Here is a 27,874-nt window from a genome sequence, read left to right as displayed (position 1 = left end):
AGTCAGAGTAAGGAGGTGGGAGAGGGGAGGAAGATAGACAATCTCCAGAGATGGAGACAGAGTGATTGAGAAAGGGGGAGAGAGGTGTTGTAAATGGACCAAGTAAGTTTGAGGGTGGAAATTGGAGGCAAAGTTGATGAAATCGATGAGCCCATTATGGGTGCAGGAAGCAGCACCAATGCAGTGGTTGATGTAGCATAGGAAGAGTTGGGGAGCGATGCCAGTGTATTGTTGACTCTTTACTCTTTCCCACAGATGCTGCCCGACCTGTTGAGTTCCTTCAGCATTTTGCATGTGTTGCTTTGGATTTCCAGCACCACCGAACTTGTTCGTAAGATTCTAGCTTGCTAGTGTTTGTAACAAATTGTTGGGACATGTTCAGCACAACTTTGTGGGCCGAAGGGCCTGTATTGTGCTGTAGGTTTTCTATGTTTCTAACCATTTGAGTATTGGATAACTGTATCAACTATTGAAAATCTAAATGTCATTTTGCTTCAATGTTTTATATAATCAAATGGTTGCTAATAATATCTAATTTGTTAAATAAATCAAGGTTTGTAACTTTGAGAAACACCTAGTTAGTGGTATTTCTGAAGGAACGCTATTGACAAGTAGCATTAATTGTGCTTCTCCCTCTACGAATGCTGCCTGATCCTCTAGGTCCTTGGAGTATTCAAATTCAGATTTCCAAAATCTGCAGTATTGCCTTTAAACTGCTGTTCAATCTTGTGCAGAGTAAGGGAAGGGAAGGTGTCATCCTTGTGCACTGCTAGAGTTCAATATTTTCACATGCACTTCCTTTCTTGTGTGCTTTAAACCTTGTAGATGTGTGGTTATTTAAAAAAAAACACTTGCATGCTATTTCTAGTTGTGTACATTGGCCATTTTACTGCATGTTTTCTTCCACCACCTACGTTCCCTTCATTTTGAGCCGACCTTCAAATCTTCTGGGATGATGGTGTGAGCACAAACGAAGGGGAAAAAACTTGCATCAATATTTTTGTTGGAAAATGCTATCTGCAGCAGTTGAAATTCTTTTCAAGCAGAATGTAGTTACTGTAGTAGAATTAGAATAGCATTTAATAAAAATTAATATTCTATATGAATAATCAATTTCTGTATAAGAATGGCGTTTCTTTGTTCAGTCTTTTAGAACAGCTTGGTGATGGGGGTATAAGTAAATAAAGTATGGTTGAGGAATGAGTGCAAGTTTTCAGAGTCTGGTTCATCAGTGATGACAACTGGCATCAATATTTTTGTTGAAAAACACTCTGTAGAAGTTACAATTCCTTTTAAGCAGGATGCACTGTCAATGCAGTAAAATCAGAATTGCATTTTATCAAAATGATAGAGATGTTGATGCAATTAATGTTGATTGAAGAAACGAAAGTTTTAAATGACTATGTAATTAAAATCAAATCATAGATAATATTTTAAGAGAACGATTTTTAGAAATTAATGATCGACACCAGATTGAGAGGAATACATCCATTAGTATTTATAAACTAAGTGACCAGTTCTTCATTGATCATAAGCAAGTATTTCAGACTGGGCAAAGGAACACAGATGTTGCAGAACAGTGAAGCTTAAAAATGCATAAACTTGACTGAAGTTGCCACTTCGGGAATACTAACAACTGACTCACGCAGCCCAGTACCTAATGTGTTTGGGAGTGCAAAATAAATTTTCTGATATTAATATATTAAAAATATTTCTGGCAAAAAAAAAGAAAAAAAAAATACTTACCTGGCAGGGGAGAGACCGTGATCATGAAGGCGGTTCTCCCAGGACGAGGCTATCCCATTGCACTTCGGGTGTGCTGACGCCTGCGATGTCCCCAAATGCGGGATACTCGACTGCAAAATTTGTGGTAGTGGGGGACTGCGTTCGCGCTAAAATTTTTAAAAAAGAAAAAAAAAATTTCAAAGTGGGGTGATGGATTTCATTGGCTAAATGAAAAGACAGTATTCCCCATAGAAAACCATTACCTTGTTTTCAAGCAACACACACAAAATGCTGGTGGAACACAGCAGGCTAGGCAGCATCTATAGGAGAAGCACTGTTGACGTTTTGGGCCGAGACCCTTCGAGACCGAGGCCTGCCTGGCCTGTTGTGTTCCACCAGCATTTTGTGTGTGGTGTTTGAATTTCCAGCATCTGCAGATTTCCTCATTACTTGTTTTCAAATTCAGTGGGATTAAGGATGTGAGATGTTCTTAACAGAGCCAATGGCAAATCATGACAATAAAACTTGCAATTCTTTTTCACTTGTGAAGGAATAATACTCAAAAGGAGACTAGTTATGGCAAATCTTGGTTAAAGCCTTAGAAATATTGTGCATGGTTATAACCTCCATATTCGTAGCAGACTATAGATGCACTAAGGAACTGTGAAAGACGTTCACAAAGATGATATGAGAAACTGGACTGGATGACAGTCAGGAAATACTGAACCAGCTTGTCTATTTGTTTTAGAGGAGGACCCGGTGCTGACACAATAAAGATAATTCAAATTATGAAAGACATTGATAAGATACATACATGTTTTTTTATGTGATGTCCAGAACCAGGGCCACAAATTAAAGGTAGCCCCATGTGTATCTAATAAGGAATCCAGCAGAAGCTTGCATGAAATTGTTCAAGTGTAGTTGAGGTAAATAATGTAGTTAAACTTTGTGCATTATTGATTTTGTAAATTTTAAAACACTGCTTTACATTGAAGCAGGAAATGATAGGTGGGTAAGTTAAATTGAATTGACTTTATTAACATCTTTCATAAACATGAGGAGTAAAAAATCTTTAAGTTACATCTCTCAAAATATGCGATGTTCAATTATAGTAATTTATAATAAATATTATGTATCATGTTCAACAGGATAGTCAATATAACATAGAAACTGTTGTGTCATCATGACTTAAGCAGTCTGATGGCCTGGTGGAAGAAGCTGTCCCAGAGTCTGTTGGTCCTGGCTTTTATGCTGCGGTACTGTCTCCCGGATGGTAGCAACTGAAACAGATTGTGGTTGCGGTGACTTGGGTCTCCAGTGATCCGTTGTGCCATTTTTACACACCTGTCTTTGTAAAGATGCGCTGGGCTGTCTACACCATTCCCTGCAAGGCCCTGCTGTCGAGGGAAATTCAGTTCCCATACCAGACAGTGATGTAGCTAGTCAGGATGCTCTCAATTGTGCCCCTATAGAAAGGATTTGGGGGCCCATACCAAATTTCTTCAACCATCTGAAGTGAAAGAGGCACTGTTGTGCCTTTTTCACCACACAGCTGGTATGTACAGACCACGTGCGATCCTCTGTGTTGTTTATGCTGAGGAACTTAAAAGCTCCCAGATCCATTGATGTCACTAGGGGCTAGCCTGTCTCCGTTCCTCCTGCAGTTCACAACCAGCTCCTTTGTTTTTGCGACATTGAGGGAGAGGTTGTTTTCTTGACACCACTGTGTCAGAGTGATGACTTCTCTGTAGGCTGCCTCATTGTTATTCGAGATTAGGCCAATCAGTAGTGTCTCAGCAAATTTAATTAGCAGATTGGAGCTGTGAGTGGCGATACAGTCATGAATGTGTGTGTGTGTGTGTGTGTGTGTGTGTGTGTGTGTATATATATTTAGAGAGAGAGAGAGAAAGTTAGTTCACAGCCCTGAGGGACACTTGTCTTGAGGGGCAGAGGGGCAGAAGTGAGGGAGCCCACTCTTACCACCTGCCGGCGATCTGACAGGAAGTCCAGGATCCAGCTGCACAAGGCAGGGTGAAGGCCGAGGTCTCTGATCTTGTCAAACCTGGAGGGAATTATGGTGCTGAACTGTCGTCCTGGAACAGCATTTTCACATAAGCATCCCTCTTCAGATGTGTAAGGACAGTGTGCAGAGCTGTGGCTATTGCCTTGTCTGTCGATCGGTTATGTCGGTAGGTGAATTGTAGGGATTCCAGTGTGGGTGGAAGCAAGCTGCAGATACTGTAGTCCCTGACCAGCCTCTCAAAGCATTTGCTTATTATTGAGGTGTGTGTGACAGGATGCCAGTTGTTCAGACATGTTACCTTGGTCTTTTTAGGTACAGGGACAATGTTGGATATTTTGAAGCAGGAGAGCACTCTACACTGGGAGAGGGAGAAATTAAAAATATCTGTAAGCACACCTGCGCCCATCCTGACTACCCGCCATGGGATGCCGTCTGATTCCGCAGCCTTGCGACTGTCCACACGTTGGAAACACCTGGTACTTCAGCTTCCGAGATGACTAAGCTGCCGGTTACGTCACCTGTGAGTTGTCCTCAGGGGCTCAGTGCTAGTGACATCGAATCGAGCGTAAAAAAGATTTAGTTGGTCTGCGAGAGGGGCATTGATGCTGGAAACTCCACTGTGAAGTCTGTGATGGTGTGCCAACCTTGCTATAAGCTGCGTGTGTTGTTGGTGTGAAGCTGACTCTGAATCTTGTCGCTGTATCGTTGTATTGCTGCCTTAATTGCTTTGTGCAGATCGTAGCTACATTTCTTAAGCTGCTGCTGATTACCAGCAGCAGAAGTTCTGTCTCGCGTGGTAAGTACTGCTTGCATGGAACTGATGATCCAGGGTTTCTGGTTTGGAAAGACCCTGAGCAGTTTCTGGGGGGACAACTTCCGGATGAAACTCCTGACCCCTTCCACAAACTTGGAGACATTCTGGTTGATGTCATCAAAGCCATCCTTCAGCATGGAGGCTGAATGATTGGACCAACAGTGAATGGTGTTAACTATGGCCGCCTCTTGTTTCAGCTTCTTCCTGTACCTCAGCAGCAGCGAAATGGGGGAGTGATCTGATTTTCCAAATGGAGGAACACTGTATAAGCATTGTGAAAGGGAGAGTAGCAGTGGTCAAGTGTGCTATCTTCCCGTGTGCTCACCTGAATGTGATGACACAACTTTGGAGAGACTTCAGTCAGCGATGCTCTGTTCGAGTCACCGGCAACGATGAAGACAACCTCTGGGTGTGTAGTCTCCAGGATGCTGATGGTCTGGTACAGTGCCTTGAGTGCCAGGTCAGTATCGGCCTGCAGCGGAGTATACACAGCTGTGACCTCCCTAAGCAGCCAGAAAAGTCTACACAGCAGCACCAGGTACTGCAGATCCAGGGAACAAAAGGATTTGAGGATACGTTCTGGGAGTCGCACCAGGCATTATTGACCATGAAGCATACTCACCTCCTTTACTCTTCCCAGAGAGGTTTTTAACACCTGTCCACCCAGTACAGGGAGAACCCGGAGGGCTCGATAGCCTGATCCGCTATCTCATCTGTCAGCCAGGTCTCCATGAAACACAAAACGTTACATTCCTTTGTTTCCTGCTGATAGGAGATTCTGGCTGTCAGTTCACACAGCTTATTGTCCAGGGACTGAATGTTAGCCAGGAGTTTGCTAGGGAGCAGAGGCCAATTGGCACACCATCTGAACCTCACCAGGATGCCAGCCCTTCTCCCTCGCCTCCGACACCACTTCTGAGGTAACAGCAGTGTAGGAGTGAGTCCCTCAGTGATGCGCAAGCTGGGGATCCCACTGTGGAAAAGGCGTCACATGGTGGGTAAATGTCGTCTTTCCGATGCTCAGGAGACGTTAATCTATCGTATCAGATGTGACTATCAGCTACTTGAACAAGAAATGCGAAGGAAATCGCAGAAATTAAAAATATACTGTAAAGTTGGAACGGAGCTCGCAACACGGCCGCCGTATGCGGCACCATCTTAGCAAATTCATTTTGTTTTCAGGAATGCCATGAGTTAGTCCAACCAAATGGTTCCACACTTAACACTTGGTTTGTTCGGAGTTTGGGGAACCCCATGAAGACAGTAGTTTGCATCAGAGTAATTGCCACACGCAGGGCACATGCAACAAATGGATTTTTACAATAGATTTGTTGCTGTATTAATTTCTTCAGTGATTCTTTTATACCTTGGTCATTTTTGTTTCTCTGGCGGCATACATTTTTCATGCGACTATTTGAATGTTTAAAAATTTTTTTATATATGGTTTGATGATTATATGAACTTATTTTTGTCACATGAAGAGAGATCACCAGAGCATGGGATATAGCACTTCTGATGTTTGTGAAATAATAACACAGTGTGAGTCACTTTTTTCAAGAGAAAAGGCAGAGGGCAAATTAACTTGCTGATGTAATTTGAGGCTGAGTGAAGGGTGTGGGGAAAGCAGATGTTTTTAAGCTTAGGCGATTTTATCGGAAGAGTGCGAATGTTGCCACTTAGTAGCATTTCTTAGACCTTTCTGAAGTGCAGCATTTTTATTTTAAATGTTGCTTCGAACAAAAAATGAGATTTCAGTTTTAATTTCTTTTAATATAACACCAAATACAAACTTGCTATTCCCACTGTGTGAACATGTATAAAAATAAGCAAAAATGAATTGATGGTTGCTGTTTTTGTCTGAATAAATCTTAATTAAATGTTCACAGTAAATGGTTGCAAAATTTGACATGTTTCACAGAATATCTCCCAAATCATAAAACAGTTACTTGTATCCTAATATCACCCATCTCTATATCAGCTCGTCTAAAACAAAAACAAACACCTATACATTCTGCCATACAGTTTTCATTGTTCTTGGTCAGTCCTTTTATTTCAAAGACATACTTTATTCATGACAAAATGCTGTAAAACCAGTTGACATATCTTTCTGTACATCGGTATAGTATTGATTTAATATAGGTGTTCCCAAACTTCATTTATTCCATGGACCCTTACCATTAACCGAGGGGTCCGTGGAGCCCAGGTTGGGAACTCCTGATTTAATGTATCTTCTGACAATGTGTTAGCATCACCTGCATTTCCTTAAACAGTGCACTAGTGAATAGGGAGGCTGTTAGATTGAGTTCAGCTCCTCACAATCTGGAGTGAATAGAAAGGCTATTGGCCAGAGCTCAACTCCTCGCTGTCCAGTGTATGCTGGACAATAATCCTTCCCAACAGAGCCTTTGCAACGGCTACTCTGAGTACTCTTGCATCCTGGAATATTCTGGTCAGTAGTATTTGTTTGTAGGTATCTCCTTATCCTGAATAACCAACAAGTTTAGACCAGACCAAAATGCTTCTTCACCAAGTTGGTAAAGTAGCTGATGTTGTCTTAGTACATGTCTCTGGGGACAGTCAGTAGAAACTGAAAAATAAAGTGACAGATGCTTTGAATCTGAAACAAAAGCAGAAATTGTGAGAATAACTAAGCAGACCAGTCAGCATCATGGTAGTTAAAAAGGTCAACAACATTTTGTTTATACTGTGTACTTGGCCAGAACTGGTAAAGAGAAAGGTGCCAGTCTGTAAGCAGCTCCTTGTTTTCCACTGATGATGAGGAGTCACAAACATGAAGTATTGAACAGTTGTCTTTCCACGGCTGATGTGTGCTCTGAGCTCACTATTTTCTATCATAGGTCCATAGATTGCAAAGTCCTCAGTAATGCGATTGCCCGGGGCAAACCTCAGCAAGTACCTTTGCATCCCTTTTCAGACCTTGTCAAACGCAGTCCACAACGGGGTGGACAATTGTTCTGAGGACAGAGTGTGACAGGAGTGAGACTCTGACTACCCAAGAGGGATCTGATGGGGGTGGGGTGCTTGCACTGATGAATTCTGATCAGGATTGGAGTTCTGGCAATGAAGCATTCTGCAAAGTAACCTTGAGTTCAAAGTTCAAAAGTTTATCTATTATCAAAGTATACAACTCTGAAATTCTTCTTCTCTGGGTAGCCATGAAACCAAGAAAGAGAAGTTAAGGAACTGGCAACACAGGATTCCCTGTGCACTTGTCCCCTAGGACCTGAAGGATGCTTGATTCACTGCCCAGTGGACGTGGTTGGAGGTGTTTTCCTGCATAAACATTTCTACAACATATAGATAGCACAGCAGATCCAGTGGAATGAAACATTGTGTGGCAGTGAGGCTAGATCAGTGTGACTCCAGAAATTGGGTAGGACCTCGACATTCAGTGACAAATGTTGTGTGTGTATTTCAGTCGTACACATAGTTTTATGACCACAAAAGTGGCCATCAGGTTGAGGTTATGTTGGGAATGTTTTTCCCTCATTTTCTTGGAAAATCTTAAATCATGACCAGATCATTTGTGATGCATCCTGGATATCTCCACATGAAGTGGTAACTGCCACAGCACAAAAGTGGGACATGGGCCATATCTGTTCCATAAAGAGCAAAACTCAGAGTATTTTGCAGTTGATGAACAGTTTCTTGCCTCTAATGAAAAGTATTGCTCCCTAAGTCCCAATTTTTTATTTGACCTTGGCTAGCCAGTTCTTACCATGTATCCCAGCTCCTCCAAACTAGATTCCCAACATCTTCGGGTAGTCAGACCTAGTGAAGGGAACAGAGAATCAGTCAAGTCAGATGCTGCAAAGCATTCTTGACCACACCTCTTTGCCTTAACTTGCCAGCCTAATACCCACTGATTATATCTGTTCTGTCTAATATAGGAACATAGAAAACCTACAGCATAATACAGGCCCTATGGCCCATAATGCTGTGCCAAGCACGTACATACTTTAGAAATTGCCTCGGGTTACCCAGAGCCCTATGATATGTCTTACTTATTCTTGTTAAACCACAATATTTCTATTTTCCCCTATCCCCTTTTAGGCTCTTCTCTCTCAGCTCTAACTTTCCTTATCCATACCACCCTCAACATCAAAGCGCCCTTTTGCCTTACCATTGGCTCTGGCTTCAACTACTTTGGCCTAATGTTCTGAAAATCTTTTTGTTTAATTCTTTCCTTTTGGTGTCTCTCTTCAGTATTAAACTTTTGGCCATTATCTCCACTTTTGATTCACCATCTGTTTTTGGTTATGCCTCTGCGTAGTGTTTTAGGTGCTTGAAAGTGTTAAGTACACGGGATGAATGCAAGTTGTTGTTCTGTTAAAGCCACTGCAAGAAGCTTGAAAACATTGCATTGTACAAACATACATTGCTATCATTTAAACCAGAACCCTGATAATAATAAAAATAATTGTTCTCCTGAATTATATCCATTGAAAGTCTGTTTCCATGGGTGGCCAATGTATTCGGGCAAGTTCCAGAAGCTTAGCACTGGAACATAAACCTTGCCCTTCCAGGTTATAATGTCACTTGCTGATTATAGTAACTAAGGTTTGGGAGAGGAAAAAGAAGTAACAATTGAGAGTTCAGAAAATTTCCTTTTTGTGTAAGTATACTCAGAAATTGATCATGGTTTGGACTGAACTCTAATAATGTATAAAGCTTATTGCTGAGAAATTCTGTTGTGCAGATCAATATTAAAGATGGTGTCCGTCGTGTCTGATGATGACAGGAGACCTGTGCGGGAGAGTTCTTAAAGTGTAAAAGCCATTGCACTGGAGTAATTCCGCTCTTTCGAGCTCAGAAGTCTGGCTCCAGTGGCACGAACAAGTGTCACAGACTGGGGTCAGACAGTGGGTAACTGTGATATTTTCTGTGCCTTATCACGTCCTTCGCTCTCCAAAGAGTGTTGCAGAACTGGCCGCTGGATCTCACTGTAGTTTTCATCTGCCCAGGGCAGGCATGTCCCTATCTCACTGGCGTATGTGGCTATCTGGTGTAGTCCACTTGTCGAAACAGCGTACTGGGATATATGGCTGGTGTCATGTACATGGCAGTTAATCTTACAAGGAATTATTGGCATATAATCATCTGTATGTTTTATATTTTGTAACTCCAAAACATAAAACGAATTTAAAAGAAAAGATGGGAGTTCGAAATGCGAGTTTAGCTCCATTTTTCACGATAAACAAGGTATGTGCGTGTGACTTGGTAGCATGATGACATATGCCATTCACGTACTTCATACATATAACCGTTATCAATTATATAAACAACAAAGATTGCTCAAACAACTTATAACATTGCTCAAATATTACTGAAATATTAAATATGCAACACTCCTCCCTGCTTAACTATAAACTCCAACTCGATAGAGAATCCATCTGAACTCTACACACAATATGCTATATATTACAACTACTATACAGACATCCTCAACATAGGAAATTTAAAATTGTACCATTCAGGCCAAAAGTTATACAGTATTCTGCAGATGTCTGAGGCAAACATATATAGCCGGGGTGCTTAAGACTTTTGTAAGGTATTTTAGTAATTTAATATGTTGCACTGTACTGCCACAAAAAAAATCAAATTTCATGACATATTGAGTATTGATAAAGCTGATTCTGATATGGATCTCTAGTGTGGACTGGGAAGGAGGCAGGGAGAGGGGAATCATGATTGGGAAAAGGGGAAGGGAGAGGGGAGGGAACAGGAAGCACCACAGAGACATTCTGTAATAATCAATAAACCAATTATTTGGAATCAAATTGCCTTGCCTAGTGTCTCAGAGCTGGGTGTGTCTACACCCATGCACCCACAAAGCCACCCTTCTCTCCCCACCCACCCCCCCACGGTCCGCACCTTGCTCCTTCTCTGCCACCAGCCCACATACTCACTCTAGTCCACTTTGATAGATAAAGTACTGTGCAAAAGAATTAGGCACCCCAGCTATACACATATATGTGCCTATGACTTTTGCACAGTGGAAGCTTTCTTACTCTTGTGGGATAATGTCTTTCCCGACAAGGGGTTTGCCTCTGCTTGGCAGGGGAGATGTGTGTCTGTGAAACGGGTTCTGGGGTTTCCTTTGTGGTGGTTGTGGGACCTTACTCTGGGACTGCTGGCAGCTCTGTCCACCTTTCTTCTCTAACAATTGATTCTGCTCTCCTCAGTTGATTAATGTGTGGTCTCCTGATGATCAGACACAATGTCCACTGTGTAGGAGAGGTGTTCAGTTCTGTCCTTAACCTTTCAAGTACCCTCTTTTGATCACCTCTGTAGTCCTTCGGCAGGACTACTTGTCCAGGAGTGAAATATTCAGCCTCCTTATTTGAGGAGCCTTACATGCATTCACCCACTTCAAAGATGTTCTGATATTGGCCTCTGAGGGAGATCACAGGCACACCAGATTCTGTGGGGATTTGCACAGGTGTAGTTTTATTCTCCCTTTCAAAGAGTGCATTAACGGCATTGAGCTCATCTGGGAGTGAAGCATCACTGCCATTCATGATGTTAGGTTTTGCTTTGTAGGAAGTAATGGCCTGCAAATCCTGCCAATAATGACATGCTTGGGATTCCATCTCTAACCTCAATCAAATTGTTTTGTTGCCCTTAAAATAGCCTTCTATAGATAGTATAGTTCTGGATTACTGACCTTGAAAGCCACAGAGCTAGTCCGCAGCAGAGTACAAATCTCCTGGTTCATCCATGGCTTTTGATTTGGATATGTCCAGAATGTTCTTGAAGGCACGCAATCATCCACACAGATCTTGATGTAATCATTAACAACTGCAGCATATTCATTCAGACTCGAAGAAGAATCCCTGAATATCGTCCAGTCCACTGTCTCTCCTGTAAACATAGCTCTTGGTCCTCACCACTGGTGCTGCGATCTTCAGTCTCTGCCTATACACTGGCAGTAGAGGTACAACCAAGAGTAACACAGATTCCTTGCAGTGCCACTTTGGCATATGTCTTTATTTGTTGTTTTACTTTCTATTTTTACTTTCTTATATCTGTGGAAATTGCATGGTAAACTAATAACCTTTGCAATTAAAACATGATAAATAGAAGAAAGTGTTTCTTTGCCACTCAGTTATGAACCTTTACGATAGCAGCTCTGCAGTCTTGTCCTCACCACCATATTTAATGTGGTTGGTCTGATAAACTTGAGCTGCATATTTTCCTTTCTCCTCCTCTTCACTTACCACCTGCAGGGCTTATGAAGCATTAAATCATCATAACCTAAACTGACAGAATTTAAACTGAATGAAAATCAAATTGCATAGATACATTTTAAATGGCACCTGTATAGAAGCAGCTGGATAGCTTAGCCATACCTGTCTCATTCTCTGCCCATGCTGTCCAATTCTTCCTCTATCCAAGTTGACCTTAAAATTTAAGACAGGAATTTGCCGGTCCAAGACCCAAGGTCCTTTTACAGTGGGTTTTCTTGTCGTGATACATCCACTTTCAAGTTCTTTTGAAGGCATGTTTTATAGGGAGTAGAATTTGAAAAATCTCAGCACCTAATTTTTAGTATTTCTTACATAATTTTATAAGTGGTATAAAATTATTTGTTAGAATTTTAATGTCCTGGATTATATGGAATGGATATGCCATTTATAAATTGAAGACAATGCAGTTTGTATAATGTTTAATCTCCCTAGTGTCAGTTATTCTGTTCAGAATTTAAATCGTATTTTGCTTGTATTACGTTAGGGTTAAACTGTATCTTAAGCCAGCCGGTGGTGTAGTGGCATCTGCACCAGTTCAAGGTGAGTGGTCCTGGGTTCGAACCCGGCTGGCTCCTTGCAGGCTTTCAATCCTTGCTGGGTCGAGCGATGAAATGGAAAGGTTGCCGCCCAATGCGCCACAAGGCATGGAGAGAAGCAACAGCAATGAGCAGTATCCCTACAATGTATCCCATGCCTGAAAAAATGTTGTTCATTTCTTTTCATTTCAAGGTCACTCTTTCTAGGGTGTTGTGCAAATGTGAGTCTGAAATTCTGTAAGCCTTTGATGGAAGCAGAAATTTCCAGCTGCACTTCTGCATATGAAAAGTTTCTCATTGACAGTTGGCAAGCAGAGTTCAGAAAAAAACACAGGAGCTATAGTTTTATTAAATGATTTTATTGCAATAACTTATTTCATCAAAGAATATTCCAATAGTGTACTTTTACTGACTTTCACCAGCAACGAAAGAAGTATTATTCATTGTACTACAGTTAAAGTGTTCCACAAGTGGGGTATAAAAATTGCCTGTCTCAAAAGACATTTGGATTATCACAAACTGCAGCTACCAAAGGAGAAGGGTTATGAATATTCCATAGTTGTTCTGTGACAACCATTGTCTTTCAGCTAACTGATTTGTCTACTTTGAGAACTGGAAGTTGAACCAATCATTGGGCTTGTTATCTAGTGTATAAGATGTAAACATTAAATATGTACATGTTGTCGTTAATAACTTTATCAAATCTCTGACCTGATGATGGCTGAGTTTTTTATTAGCACAAGATCCTTTTGTGAATTTGTATTGTTGCAATTCTAGTATATATAATTATGCCAGTGAGTAACATGCCAGCACCCTCAAGCTCCTTTACGTCTTGTGTTATATAGCACAGTTAATGACTGAAACTGTTGAATGGTAGAATTTTGGATGTGAGGTGGTGGTGTTATCAGATCACAAAGTGCAACACACAATTCTATCACTCCACTGTTTAGAACATAGTGTGCTTGGTGAAGTAATTGTATAATAATTATCATTGTGCACTAATTTGCAGGTTTTTCACTGAAGATCATCTGTTCCATGACCTATTCTACTGATCAATTTAAAAAATATTTGCAGAGAACCTTTTTTGCCATAAATGGGCATGTTCTATTGTACTAGAGGTTAGACCTCTTTCAGAATCAACCACATGTCAGAGAGAGCTGTGTGCTTTAGAACAAAAAAACTTGACATCTACCAGTAAGTAATTGTATAATATTGCAACACTTTGCATTGCATTAATCCATTAGTAAATCTGACATGGCATTATTTATACATTACTGTATATGGACTCCTGACGTTTTAACTATGCTTTGTTTATCTTCATGGAAAAATGGAAAATGTGGCAGACACCTACCTAATATTACTCAGCAACTAGATGTAATAAGTCATAACTCAGTAATTCACAGGGTCTGTAATCTGAAATACAAGTTATCTATCTGGTTGTTTAATATATCTTCTCTCTGTAAAACATTGCAAAATAACAACATTCATCTTGGTGGTCACAATAGCTGCAACAATCTGTTGTTTAATTTTTCACATACCAGATGCATCATTAGCTGTACAGTTTGGTAAACTTCTTCATTTATAATGTGATCCTTTTACTGTTTCCTTTTGAATATCTAGTTTGTCATGACTGGTTCATTATTCTGTTGCATTTTAGCTGATGATATTGGTTTGGACTATAATCAAGAGGTATGTCTTGGTAAGAGGTACTGGGAAGGGTACTATGCCTAATTTCAGGCATTTCAAATGGGGTGATTGAGTCGTCAGTGGTCTGGGGGGAGTAGGTACTGTGGGAAGTGGCTGTGCAATTAATGGTCAGTAGTAGATTTCGATGTCTGTGTGAAGATTGTGATCAAGAAGAGCTTGCATCAAAGGATGGAAGAGATGCTTTATGCATGTCTGTAGCTTATTGAACCATGTGGGGACTTTCTTCTCATCTTGGCTCACCACCATTGAGCACATGTACACAAATCATTTTTGCAGGAAAGTAGCATCCATCAACAAGGACCCCCACTTCCCAGGTCATGCTCTCTTCTTGCTGGTACCATGAAGAAGAAGGTACGGGAGTCTCAGGACTTATGCCACCAGATTCAGGAGCAGTTATTATCCCTAAACCATCAGGCTCTTGAATTGAAGGGTATAACTTCACTTAAGGAGCTTCCACCTCATGTTCTCAATATTTATTGCTTATTTATCTATCTATTTATTATTTCTTCCTTTTTGTATATACACAGTTTATTGCCTTTTTCACACTGGTTGAATTCACAAGATAGTGCGGTCTTTCACTGATTCTATTATGGATTTATTGAGTCAGCTTGCAAGAAAATGAATCTCAGGGTTGTTTATGATGACATATATGTACATTGATAATAAAATTTACTAGGTTCTTTATAACATATTTATTTATTTTTAAAGTTAAATTAAATAAGTTACACAAAAAGAGAAAGAGACTGGTGAGGTAGTTTTCATGGGTTCAATGTCCATTCAGAAATCTGATGGCAGAGGGGAAGAAGCTATTCCTGAATCATTGAGTATGCGCATTCAGGCTCCTGTACTTCCTTCCTGACAGCTGATGGTAGCAATGAGAAGAGGGCATGTCCTGGGAGATGAGGGTCCTTAATGCCACCTTTTCAAAGCATCACTCTTTGAAGATGTCCTGGTGCCGGGGAGGCTAAATAAGTGCCCATGATGGAGCTGGCCAAGTTTACAATTTTCTGCAGCTTATTTTGATCTTGTGCAGTGCCTCTCCCCTATACAAGACAGTGATACAGTCAATTAGAATACTTTACATGATACATCTGTAGAAATTAGTGAGTGTCTTACATACCAAATCTCCTCAAACTCCTAATGAAATACTGCTGGTGTCATGCCTTCTTTGTAACCTCATCAATATCAATAGGGATCAATTTCCCTTGGGATCAATAAAGTATGTCTGTCTGTCTCTCTATTGTATGTTGGACCCAGAATGTATCCTCAGAGTTGTTGACATCCAGGAACCTGAGATTGCTCAATCTTTCCATTCCTTATGCCTCTTTGAGGACTGGAGTCCCTTGTCCCTTGTCCTACCCTTTCTGAAGTCCACAAACAATTCTCCGGTCTTACGGACGTTGAGTGCAAGGTTTTTGCTGCAACGCCACTTCACCAGCTGATCTGTCTCACCTCCTGATCACCATCTGAACTTCTGCCAGTGGTTGTTGTGTTATAGATGGGGTTTGAGCATTGCCAAGCCACACAAATGTGGGTGTAAAGAGAGTAGAGCAGTGGGCCAAGTACGCATCCCTGAGGTGCAGGAAGGGGTTCAAAGTGTAACAGGATAAATTAGTGAAAAATAACCATTCATTAGAGTATAATAATGGCAGGTGTAGTTTCTGAATGACGGAAAAGGGTCGATGCAAGAATGTTACCTTAACGATAATAATTTGGGTGCAGAAGCAAATTGTAAGCCTATTAAATATGAACACAGAGGATCAGGAGAAGACCAGTGTTATGCTCTAATTGTTTTCATGGCTCTTCACTAATCTTTCAGAAAATCTATTTCTCATTAAATACACCCAATGGTCCAGTATCCACAGACCGCTGGAACAGACAATTTTAGAGATTTGTTACCTAATGCAAGAACTTACTGAGCCCCTTAATTTTAAAAGACAATCTCCCATTGGTGGTTACATCTCAATATTTACCTTCTCATGTCTTCTCATTATCACTGATGGTCTCAATGAGATAATTCCACATGGTTCTGCACTTCAGATAATACAGGCCTAATTCATTTAAGTTGTCCAATGTATCTGAATTGTTGAAGGCCTCAGGGTCAGGGCTAATGTTATCAGGTAAAGGGAGATTTTACTTAGTTGTGCTGGAGGGTAAGTGTTGGCAATATATAAAAAATTCAACTTTAAAAATAAATTTTACTTTTGATATAATGAAATGGCCCATAATTTCATTGTGGAAATAATATGGAGGGAAAAGCAAACGGGATGTTGGCATTCATATCCAGAGGTTGTATTGGAGCTTTACAATGCAGGACTTGGATGTCCTTTGTGAACAATGTTATTACCTTGTAATCCAACAGCCAAGAAGGAGCTCGAGAGAAGTTTTTGAGCCATGTGCAAAAATTGGAAAAAGTTCTCTAAGAGGCCAACGTAGGATAAAGTGGATATTTTGAAATTGGTGAAACTTTGTTTATAATGGACATAAGCACATTCCAAAATGCTGTTTTATCACAGTTTTGGATGTGTAATCACTATACATTTAGAAGCCTTTGGTTTTAAGGTTAAATAATACAGAAATGTTATCTGAAATTAACATTCTTAAAATTATTATTGTAGCTTTGAGAATGCTGCATGCTGCTTATACTAAAAGAACAAACATCTGTTTATTCCTTATTACCAAAAGGAATTCTACGCGATTGGGAAAACACTCAAAGTGCTGGAGGAGCTCAGCAGTTCAGGCAGCATCTATGGAAATGAATTAACTGTCGAGTTTTGGGTCAAGACCCTTCATTAGGACAGGGAATTCTACACAGTTGTCACTTAAAATATATATTCTATAATGGAAATTGTATGTAAATTGTTGGGATTACTTAGAAATTACAGGCAATGCAGTTTATATTTGCTAGTTAGAGTAAAAGATAAATCGATTCACAAGGGTAGTTATCAATACTACTTATTGGTAGTATTCTTTTATTGGACAGAATCAGAGTTACTTTTGTAACAATTGCACAGTTATTTTATATTGATGTACATTTTTAAAGCTTTCCCGTTTTAGATACCGTCATTATAAATAAGCAATGTAACTTTTCAAACCAAAAATAAAAGTTCAAGGCTTTAAAGAAAATCTGAGTGTTAGCATGATCTAGGGCAAATGGTGAAGAAAAATAATATAGTTGTAAAACTATTAAATACTGGTCAAAAATGGTTAATCTGCACATTTTAAAGAAGATATTTATTATATATAGAGTGCAAGACTCTGGTCAGTGCCTCTGATTCGGGAGTCTGTAGACTGACGTCCAACCTTGGAGCCTTTGGTATGTGATCTAGGTTGACACTTCAGTATATTACTGAGGCTCTACGTTTAAATGAGATTTTTTTTAAAAGATGAAACATTAAACCAAGGCGCCAGTCTACTAGTTCAAGTGGTCGTAAATGATCCTTTGACACTATTTGAAAATGAACAGCTTTGGGCTGGCTGGGTAGGTATGGGTAAAGGTGGGGGGTTAGAGTTCCGATGCCTTCCCCGATGTTTATTATTTAACAAACATCTCCATTTCATGTGATCGTTTATTTTATTGCTGTTTGTGTGATCTTGCTACGTACTTAGGGGCCACCAAAGAAGACTGTACTTTCAAAAGTATCTTCTGGATAGTCGCATGCACTAGTACATCTTTTGGAAATATACAGTGAGCTATATAATGAGAATTTCATATAAAATGCAGCAGTAAAATTTATGTATTAGTAGCTGAAGGAAACATTGGAACACAAGTCATTGCACCTAGTCATAAGATGCTTTCTTTTTGCATCGGTAAAAGTTTGGGTGTGGTAACTGTTTATACTGCCAGATCAATGATCTAGAGAACATGAGCTGAGAAATTCAGCTTTTTTTTCTCTCTCAGCACTACTGAACAGAAAATGACTGATCCTGTTCCGCTTTGGAGTTACTTCCATGTGGAATTGCACCACTTTGGAAATTTGACATGCACTTTTCAATATATGTACACCCAATGCTATTCCCAGGAAACTGGATCACATTGTGCCAAGCAGCCTCCATTTTGTGCACCCCTGAAGTATTTTTTTTTAGCCTAACTGCCATTTAAAGGGGATCTTCTGAGGGGAAAAACTATCTCAATGCTGTTAAGCTGACTTAGCACCCATTTCAGAATCGGAATCAGGTTTATTATCACCGGCATGTGACATGAGATTTGTTAACTTAGCAGCAACAGTTCAATGCAATACATAATCTAGAAGAAAAAAATAATAAATAACCAAGTAAATCAATATATGTATGTATTGAATAGATTTTTTAAAAAGCATGCAAAAACAGGGATACTGTGAATTTTTAAAAAACATGAGTCAGTGTCCAAAGATTCAATGTCCATTCAGGAATCGGATGACAGAGGGGAAGAAGCTGTTCCTCAGTCGCTGAGTGTGTGCCTTTAGGCTTCTGTATCTCCTGCCTGACAGTAACAGTGAGAAGAGAGCATGCCCTGAGTGCTGGGGGTCCTTAATAATGGACGATGCCTTTCTGAGACACCGCTCCCTGAAGATGTTCTGTGTACTTTGTAGGCAGGTACCCAAGATGGAGCTGACTGGATTTACAACCATCTGCAGTTTCTTTCGGCCCTGTGCATCTTTGTAACTTGTAGCTTAAAGTTGAGTTTATTGTCATATACACAAGTATCTCTGTGTACAGGTCCAATGAAAAGCCTACTGGCAGCAGCATTGTGGGCATGCTATGTTGGCACCAGAATGTGTGGTGATACTTGTAGGCTGCCCCCAGAACAGTGTGTTATTTGTGAATGCAAATATCACATTTCACTGTATGTTAACGTATCTGAAACATAGGCATATAACATCAGAAATGCAACAATCACCAGAAAAACTGAAATTTTGCACAATTTTTTTTACAGGAAAGAACATAATTAGAACAATAGAAACTCCGTTATGGTGCAAAGTGGTCTTAGTGTTGCTAGACTGAGGTGTTTATAGTCATCCAGGTGTTTATGGTTCAGGAACTGAATGCTTGAAGGGAAGTAGCTGAGTAGCTGTTCTGATGCTGTGGGAACTTGGGCTTTTATACCTCCTGCCTAATCATAGCTGTGAGAAGATGGCGTGGCCTGGATGGTGAGCATCTTTGTTTACAGATGTTGCCTGCTTGCTCTCTAATCACCCCAACCAGGTGCCCAAGATGAAAGTCCCAATCCTGTAGCTAGAGCTCACCACCCCCTCTCCAGTTGCTCCTGCGCATTCCTCACTCCCTGTGTCCCCTATAAGCTTTGAAATCCAGGAACTCTACCTTTCTGAAAGCTCTGATCTAGCGTGAGTTCTTACCATTGACCACAACCCACTCCTATCCCATTGTCCCTGACTCACCAAAATAGCACCAGAGTCCTACAGCAGAGATACATCAAATCTATTCTGGCCATCAAGTACCTATCCATTTGCCAGCTCTTGGCGCCTTGCAGGCCTTGGCAATTTAAGTGCTCATCCACATCATGTTTAAACATTGTGAGAGCACCTGCTGTAGGCCAGCCCGCCTGTCGCTGGGTGACAGGCAATTGGTACAACCAGCAGAGGCACTGAGTTCTGAGGTGGTAGGCCTACAACTAAAGTGGTTATTGGCACTCCACATCAATCCTCCAATACACTGAAGCAGCACCAAGCAATTTCCAGACTAAATTTAAATTCCAGCATGGTGGTTGGATAATTTGGATTTTCAGTTAAAATCCTGGGTCCATTGAAGTAATTAATACAGAAAACCAGGTAACTGCAAAGGGTTCACAAACTTTTTCTTGCAACTGTATATAAATGCTGCTGTGGAAAGTACTCTGAGAAAAATGATTCTCCTCCTCCATGCCAAAGTAATTCCAGTATCTTCCAGGGAAGGAGGCTGGTGAAAAACTATCCATTTGCTCGGAAGAGTGTAGCTCCAATCAAACTCATATTGCACGAATTCATTAAGAACAAAGTGCCTGCTGAACTGACCATTTCAAGCTTTGACTCACTTTACCACTAGTGACTGCCAGTCATTGCAAAATACACTGTACAACTCTTCTGTGATAGAATTTCCCAAACTTATGATTTCCACGATGCAAAAGGACAAGACGACAGGGTGACAGGACGCTACCATTGCCTGGTGGTATTTCATTGCTCAGGCCGTTCCGGAGTTCAATTCAGGCGCCGTTCTGGAAGGAGTCTCTGTACATCCTCTTCGTGGAATGCGTGCGTTTTCTCCAGGTGCTCCACTTTCTTCCCACAGATGTACAGGGTAGGTTCTATGGTCATTGTAAGTTGTCCTGTGATGAGGTTAGGGTTAGTCGGGGTTGTGGGGTTACTGGGATAGCATGGCTTGAAGGGCTGGAAAGGCCTACTCCATGCTGAGTCACTACATAAATAAATGACACGTATCATCGCAATTTGGAAATACTTCACTATTCCTTTACTTTTCTGTATAGATGCTGGAACTATCCAACAGCATCCTGTGAGAGACATAACCATTGAAGGCAAAGAAATGGATTAAATCAGTTCAAGAATATGATTTATCACTAACTTCTCAAAGGCAGTTGAAGATCGAAAATAATTCTGTGTTTTCACTGCTATACCCAGTCACATCCTACCATTTGTTTTTGGTTCTGGCCCTATTCAAGTCTGTCGATTCTCACATACTCCTTGAAATTGCTTAACAAGCTACTCAGTTGATGCAACTATAAAAAGTTCACTGGGTTTGTCAAAGTAGCTGGAGATATTTGATAAATACAGTCCTTTCCAAGTACATCCACATCCTGAAAACACTAAACTAAATATGTGCTTTTGGCTGATAGTGGGAGAGGGAAATGTGTTAGGTATTCCATGAAGTTTTAAAGAACCGGATTTCTAAAATTGTGCATTAGCCTTCTTGTTCAAGCAGAGGAATCATTGTAAAGCTGGTGATGAATTAGTGCGTTAGGTACTATCATACTCTATGTAGGCTCGAGCTTGCTACAAAACAGATAAAATCAGTGTTAGGAAGTCACATTCTGTAATGAAAGTACAATGCAATCATTAAAGCTCTACAAAGAAACTGGATCTTTAGGTAAATCAAAATAATTCAATCATTTAAATTCTAAATGAAAAGTGTAAATATGCAAGTTGAGGTAACTGGATAAATATCTAAAGATCCACAGCTTTTAATTGATGTTTTAACTCTTTGTTCATCCAATACTCATTCTATGACTCTGCTGGGGAAAACAATCCCTCTCAGATCACCAAGCAGTTTGAAGCTTTCAGCTGCCAAACACTCGGTCCTCAGTACAATATTGCAATATTTTTGAGGACATTGATCTGCTCAACCAACTAGCCTGCAAAGGTCATGATCTAATTCTCATAAAATCTTAACTGTCCCACTCCCTTGGTAAATCCTTTGTTTCCGTTCAAAGGGATAGAATTCTCCTGGTATTGTGGAAAACTAGTTTAGCAATTTGCTGTCAAGTCCGACTGCAACTGTCGAAAGCACCATTGACTTGTTTAAACTGAGAGGACTTCTCATGTTCCAGGATCGTCCTGGAAGGGGAAAATAACCTTTACTGCAATTTTTTTCCGATTTCCTTCAGCCTTATCTGCAAAGCAAGTTGAAAGTGCATGTGGAATTATTTGTCACTGAGATTTGAAACTGTCCAGTTTACTGTTTCTAACATTTCCCTTCTTCCATCGGTCCTGTTGAGATGATGTTTATTCCAGTAACACGAATGTCCACTACTTCTGCCTCTCCTTTTCAAGTCGAGTCAAGTTCAAAGGTACAATTTAATGTCAGAGAAATGTATACAATATACAGGAGTGCCCCAAAGAATGAATCCTCCCACTACCAGCACTCAAGAGAGTGCTTACGCAGAGAGGTTGGAGAGATTGGGCTTGTACACGCTGGAATTGAGGAGATTGAGAGGGGATCTGATTAAAACGTTTAAGATAATTAAAGGATTTGATAGGATTGAGGCAGGAAATATGTTCCAGATGTTGGGAGAGTCCAGTACCAGAGGGCATGGATTGAGAATAAGAGGTCAGTTATTTAAAACAGAGTTGAGGAAGAGCTTCTTCTCCCAGAGAGTTGTGGAGGTGTGGAATGCACTGCCTTGGAAGACGGTGGAGGCCAATTCTCTGGATGCTTTCAAGAAGGAGCTAGATAGATATCTGATGGATAGGGGAATCAAGGGATTTGGGGACAAGGCAGGGACTGGGTATTGATAGTGAATGATCAGCCATGATCTCAGAATGGCGGTGCAGACTCAAGGGGCTGAATGGTCTACTTCTGCACCTATTGTCTATTGTCAAGCGTCAGCAAAGCAATAGCAAAGACACAAACTTGAAGTTAACCCAAAGACTACATTGTTCACCTGATAATTTGACATGCTGCAGGCTCTCTCCCTCCTAATAAGGGAGAAAGAGGTAACTCCATTTTCCAACGAACGGGAGAGATAACAAACAACTCGCTGGTTTACGATGTTAAAAGTCTGTTATGTCACTTTTTTCGAGCTCTGTGCCTGGAGATCGCAAGGATCCCGGGTTCCCAGTCACACAGCAGATGTTCCAAGTTTATTGTTGTTTAACTCCATAGGTGTATGCCATCAAACAAGACGACGTTTCTCCAGACCAGGGTGCAAAGCACAGTAGTATAAATAACGTACATATAGATTAACACACAATAACTTACCGTCTTCTCTGAATATTGTTAAGTTCAGACATTTCTTAGCTATATATCAGCCCGATGGTCCTTGTAGATATAAACTGTTTCACTTGTGAAAGAGTTGTGAAAGGAATCGAACAGTGTGCTGTTCATTATTTTATTTTTTTTTAATTAATTTTCAGAATTTTGCCATCACCAGCATGGCCCAACGTTTATTGCCTTTCCCTAATTTCGCTTGAAGGTAATGGTGAATCAGAATCAGGTTTAATATCACCGGCATATGTCGTGAAATTTGTTGACTTAGCAGCAGCCATACAATGCAAGGTGGTGTGTGACCTCCTTGGGGTCACCTACCATCACCAAAGGGGATAACTCCACTTGCCCCATCATTGAAATGTTCCCACAACATATGGACTCAACTTCAAGGTCTCTTCATCTCATGTTCCAAATATTTGTTGTGTATTTATTTATTATTGTTGTTGTTTATTTCTCTTTATATTAGCAGAGTTTGTTGTCTTGTGCACTGGTTGGATGTACAAGTTAGTGCGGTCTTTCATTGATTCCGTTATGGATTTATTGAGTATGCCCACAAGAAAATGAATCTCAGGGTTTTTTCTGGTGACATATATGTACTTTGATAATCAATTTACTTTGAACTTTGAATTACAGCAGTCCTTCTGATAAAGATCTTCCCACAGAACTTGAAACAAAGGCGATTCGAGGTAGATATGCTGGATTCTGATGGGTTTAGATAGGTTATTCCCACAAGATGCAAGGACTAGGAGGGGTAGATTTAGAATTTTGGACAAAATATGTGAGGAATTAGAAGCATTTTTTCTGCAGTAGATAGTAATGGTCAGAGACTTGCCTTAGAGATGTAGTAGGAATGAGTTGAATAAATAAAGCAAAGATGGTAAAACAGCTGTGCTTATACACTTTGACTGAAGACATTGTATCAGAAGCACATCAAGAAATCGACCAAGACGCAACTCCGGCATTTACGCCAAATATTGCACTTCCAGTGGCAAGAGAGGGTACCAGATGTGGAGGTGCTCAAACGTGCTGGGACAGTCAGCGCAGAATCGCTCATCACAGCTTCTCAGCTGCGTTGGACTGGTCATGTCACAAGAATGAGTGATGATTGGTTACTCAAAGCTGTTTTCTATGGCGAGCTACCTGAAGGAAAGAGGAAACACGGTGGTCAGAAGCTGCGTTACAAAGATGTGCTCAAGCGCCAAATGAAGAACACTGACATAAATGTCAACACCTGGGAAAAAGATGCTTTGGACAGAAGTTGTTCGCGCTGCATTGTCAAGAAGTCAATCCCAGCTATCGAGGGGAAAAGCCAGAAGAAACATGAACGCAGACATTCAGTGCTAGACCAGTTAAATTCACAAATGCAACTGATGTGGGAGACTGCTGATCCAGTGCCAGTCTTGTGGCCCATAAACGTGCCTGCAAAGACTAAATTCTCAACACAGTCAACATCGAAATCGATGGACAGCCAAAGAAGAGGAATGAAGAAACAAAAGAGGAAATGGATAGGCATTTGAAATTGAACTTGGAGAGTGACAGATATAGAGCAGGTAAATTGAATTAACTGGATTGCTCAACTGTGAGCTGGAATGGACTCAGTTGGTTGAATGGACCTCTTCACCTTAGGGCTATGACCCCCACCACCTTCTCTATGTATTTCCTTATCTCTGACTTCCACCATCTCCTTGCTGAGCTGTATCCCCTCGAAGCTATCAATCACCAAACTTCCTGTCCCACACCTTCTGTTGATTAATGTTAACAATTGTTCTCAAGTCCTTTCCTCCTTCAATCAAATCTGCTGCTGTCGATGCAAAGCTCCGAGAAGCAATTCCTGCAAGCTGTCACCAGGTCACCATTGTCCCTTGCCTGTTATGATTCTGTGGATCTATTGTAGATTAACTATTCTTGCCCAGAACTGCTTATTTGAATCACTACAGGCAGATTTCTGACACCTCCAATAAACAAAGTCCCTATTGTTCCAATATGATCCTGCCGAGGGTAATAATCACTTTTCCACCTTTCGGACCAGCACCCAGTCCCTTGTATCTCCTGTCTTACAGGCTGCAATAACGCTTCCTGTGTCTCTCCTTCACCCACCCCTTTTACTGAATATTAAAAGCTCATAAATCTTCTAACGCTAACCAGGTCATTAAACTGAGCGTAAACTCTGTTTCATTCTCTATAGATGCTGTCTTATCTCAAGTTTTTATAATTCTGACATATTCCAGATTTATCTCTTTTCTACACAGATTATAGTTTTATTAGCAGCAGTAATAGGGGCACAAAGTTACAGTCTTGATGTGCTTGCTGTGGAAACCAAGTGCCCAGATCTATTTCCTATTCACTTGAAGTTCTGCTACAAAAAGTCTGTGGAACAGATCACATTTAATGCAATGCTCAGAAAAGCCATAGGGTCTGACCTAATCTTCCTTCCACATAGCATATTGCCATTTGAGAGAAATGCTCACTTGAGATGAAAGGAAGGCAAGTAAACAGTAAAGCAGCCTAATGCTTGTTGAATGCACATGTAGCAGATTTAATAAGCTAAATTTAAATGTTCTCCTAAGCTGCATTCATGTAGCACATTTAAGAATTCAAACTGGTTTGAGCAGACTTCCTGAAGAAACTGCCACAGACTCTGAACTTTATTGTATGATGTGATCTTTCTGGTTATTCTGCCTTAGTTTTATGAGCATGAACCCAAGTCGCAGTGTACACACAATGTAGTCTTAGTGTGTTCCATTTCACAGAAAGCCTCACATCAAAGATGTGGTAGATTTTTTTTCTGCAGATAGTGTACTAAACTTAGAGTAAGATGCTTTAAAGGTAAGCCACCCAATTGGTTAGGTATATATCTTCATGTTAGTGTTTATAGACTACTGTCCAGTTGACCATCTTACCCGCACTATAGGATGTGATGCCACTGTTGTATATATTGAGTCAGTACTTTCCATGGCAAATTCCATTTGAATGGAATGGTTTTTATTATCGGTTTTATCATTCACTTTGACAAATCTATCTTCATCTTATAACCAACATTACAACTAGTCATAACATTTTTAAAAGGTGTATTTGTTTGACACCTTGTCTTTATTATGAAGATAAAGAGAATTCTTTGTTCCTGAATGAAAGGTTGCAAATATCTGTTACAGAAAAATAATTAACTGCAGAACTGAGAAAACATGAGCCACGTTGGAGTATGTTCTCTTATTTTTCTCTGGGATCTAGAAGTTAGCACTAAAGGTAATTAATTTGATGGTTGGGGAAAATGTAAGGTTTGATCATTTAGACCAAATACAGACAATAGTCATAGAATCAGAAGCAAGGAAACAGATAATTCACCTTATTGAGGCCATTCTGACCATGACCCAATTTACACTGATCTTGCACTAATCCTGTCTTACTGTCCCTGATAACTTGAACTTTGGATGTTGGGATTGGGTGGGTGAGCTGAAAATTTATGCCTTGGAGTTCATGTTATGGTCATAACTTCAAAGCAGGTTAATTGTCTGCCTGGGTTCTGATCGCCTCTTTTGAAACATATTCACAAATGTCCTAATCTCTTGTTTTCTGTATTGGTTTCCACTTTCATTGCATCTGTCAGCAAGGTAGCTAAAGACTTTATAAATTAAATCTGCTACACATGTGAAAAGGAAGTAGAAATTCTCCAGTTACTAAATTCAGATGGTTTAGGCAGTGAGTAAATGTGCCATATGGTATAGAGGGATCTTGATTTCCTCTTCCTCATTTGGAATATTTATTTGAACACTTAGCTTTGTCTGTCAGCACCGACGGTAGATACTCATTGATCAAAAATGACAATGTTGTTAAGGTATAGGCAGTTTCCAGCATTGTGGAAACATGCTATGGAATGGGGAAATATATTAACAATGGAAAATGGTGGTTTGATGAATCTGGACAAACAAAAGAAAAGCCAAGAAGATAAAGATTTTGTCATCTGAAATAATTACAAGAGGTCATGGAGTCTTAATCTATATTGAAATATAACCATATAACAGTTACAGCAGGGAAACAGGCCATCTCAGCCCTTCTAGTCCGTGCCGACACTTACACTCACATAATTCCACTGACCCGCACTCAGCCCATAACCCTCCATTCCTTTCCTGTCCATATACCTATCCAATTTTACTTTAAATGATAATACCGAACCTGCCTCTACCACTTCTACTGGAAGCTCATTCCACACAGCTACCACTCTCTGAGTAAAGAAATTCCCCCTCGTGTTACCGTTAAACATTTGTCCCCTAACTCTCAAATCATGTCCTCTTGTTTGAATCTTCCCTACTCTCAATGGAAAAAGCCTATCCACGTCAACTCAATCTAATCCCCTCATCATTTTAAATACCTCTATCAAGTCCCCCCCTCAACCTTCTACGCTCCAAAGGATAAAGACCTAACTTTTTCAGCCTTTCCCTGTAACTTAGTTGCTGAAACCCAGGTAACATTCTAGTAAATCTTCTCTGTACTCTCTCTATTTTGTTGATATCTTTCCTATAATTCAATGACCAGAACTGTACACAATACTCCAAATTCGGCCTGACCAATGCCTTGTACAAATTTAACATTACATCCCAACTCCTATACTCAATGCTCTGATTTATAAAGGCCAGTATACCAAAAGCTTTCTTCACCACCCTATCCACATGAGATTCCACCTTCAGGGAACTATGCACCATTATTCCTAGATCACTCTGTTCTACTGCATTTTTCAATGCCCTACCATTTACCATGTATGTCCTACTTTGATTAGTCCTACCAAGATGTAGCACCTAACACTTATCAGCATTAAACTCCATCTGCAATTGTTAAGCCCACTCTTCTAACTGGCCTAAATCTCTCTGCAAGCTTTGAAAACCTACTTCATTATCCACAATGCCACCTACCTTAGCATCATCTCCATACTTACAAATCCAATTTACCACCCCATCATCCAGATCATTAATGTGTATGACAAACAACATTGGACCCAATACAGATCCCTGAGGTACACCACTAGTCACCGGCCTCCAACCTGACAAACAGTTATCTGCCACTGCTCTCTGGCATCTCCCATCTAGCCACTGTTGAATCCGTTTTACTA

General features: G+C 40.3%; 1 protein-coding gene and 1 non-coding gene across 12 annotated transcripts in view; both read left to right on the top strand.

Moving 5' to 3' along the window:
- Positions 1-27,874, top strand: part of ror2 (receptor tyrosine kinase-like orphan receptor 2) — a 280,728-nt gene that overhangs the window by 195,328 nt on the left and 57,526 nt on the right. For 4 of the 11 annotated variants that reach the window (XM_059969920.1, XM_059969918.1, XM_059969924.1 and 1 more), the window contains exon 2: positions 256-327. The exons of the other annotated variants lie outside the window; for them this stretch is intronic. In XM_059969920.1, coding sequence (XP_059825903.1) covers positions 256-327 — 72 coding nt within the window. The remainder of the gene's footprint in view (positions 1-255; positions 328-27,874) is intronic. 11 annotated transcript variants of the gene reach the window in all.
- LOC132394894 (U1 spliceosomal RNA) lies at positions 1,739-1,904 on the top strand. The gene has a single exon (XR_009512440.1). It is a non-coding gene; the product is annotated as a U1 spliceosomal RNA (small nuclear RNA).

This window comes from Hypanus sabinus, chromosome 5 (genome assembly GCF_030144855.1).
Source record: "Hypanus sabinus isolate sHypSab1 chromosome 5, sHypSab1.hap1, whole genome shotgun sequence".
NCBI lineage: Eukaryota > Metazoa > Chordata > Chondrichthyes > Myliobatiformes > Dasyatidae > Hypanus > Hypanus sabinus.
Note: the sequence above shows the minus strand (reverse complement) of the source record. Positions and strands in the feature narration are given on the sequence as shown.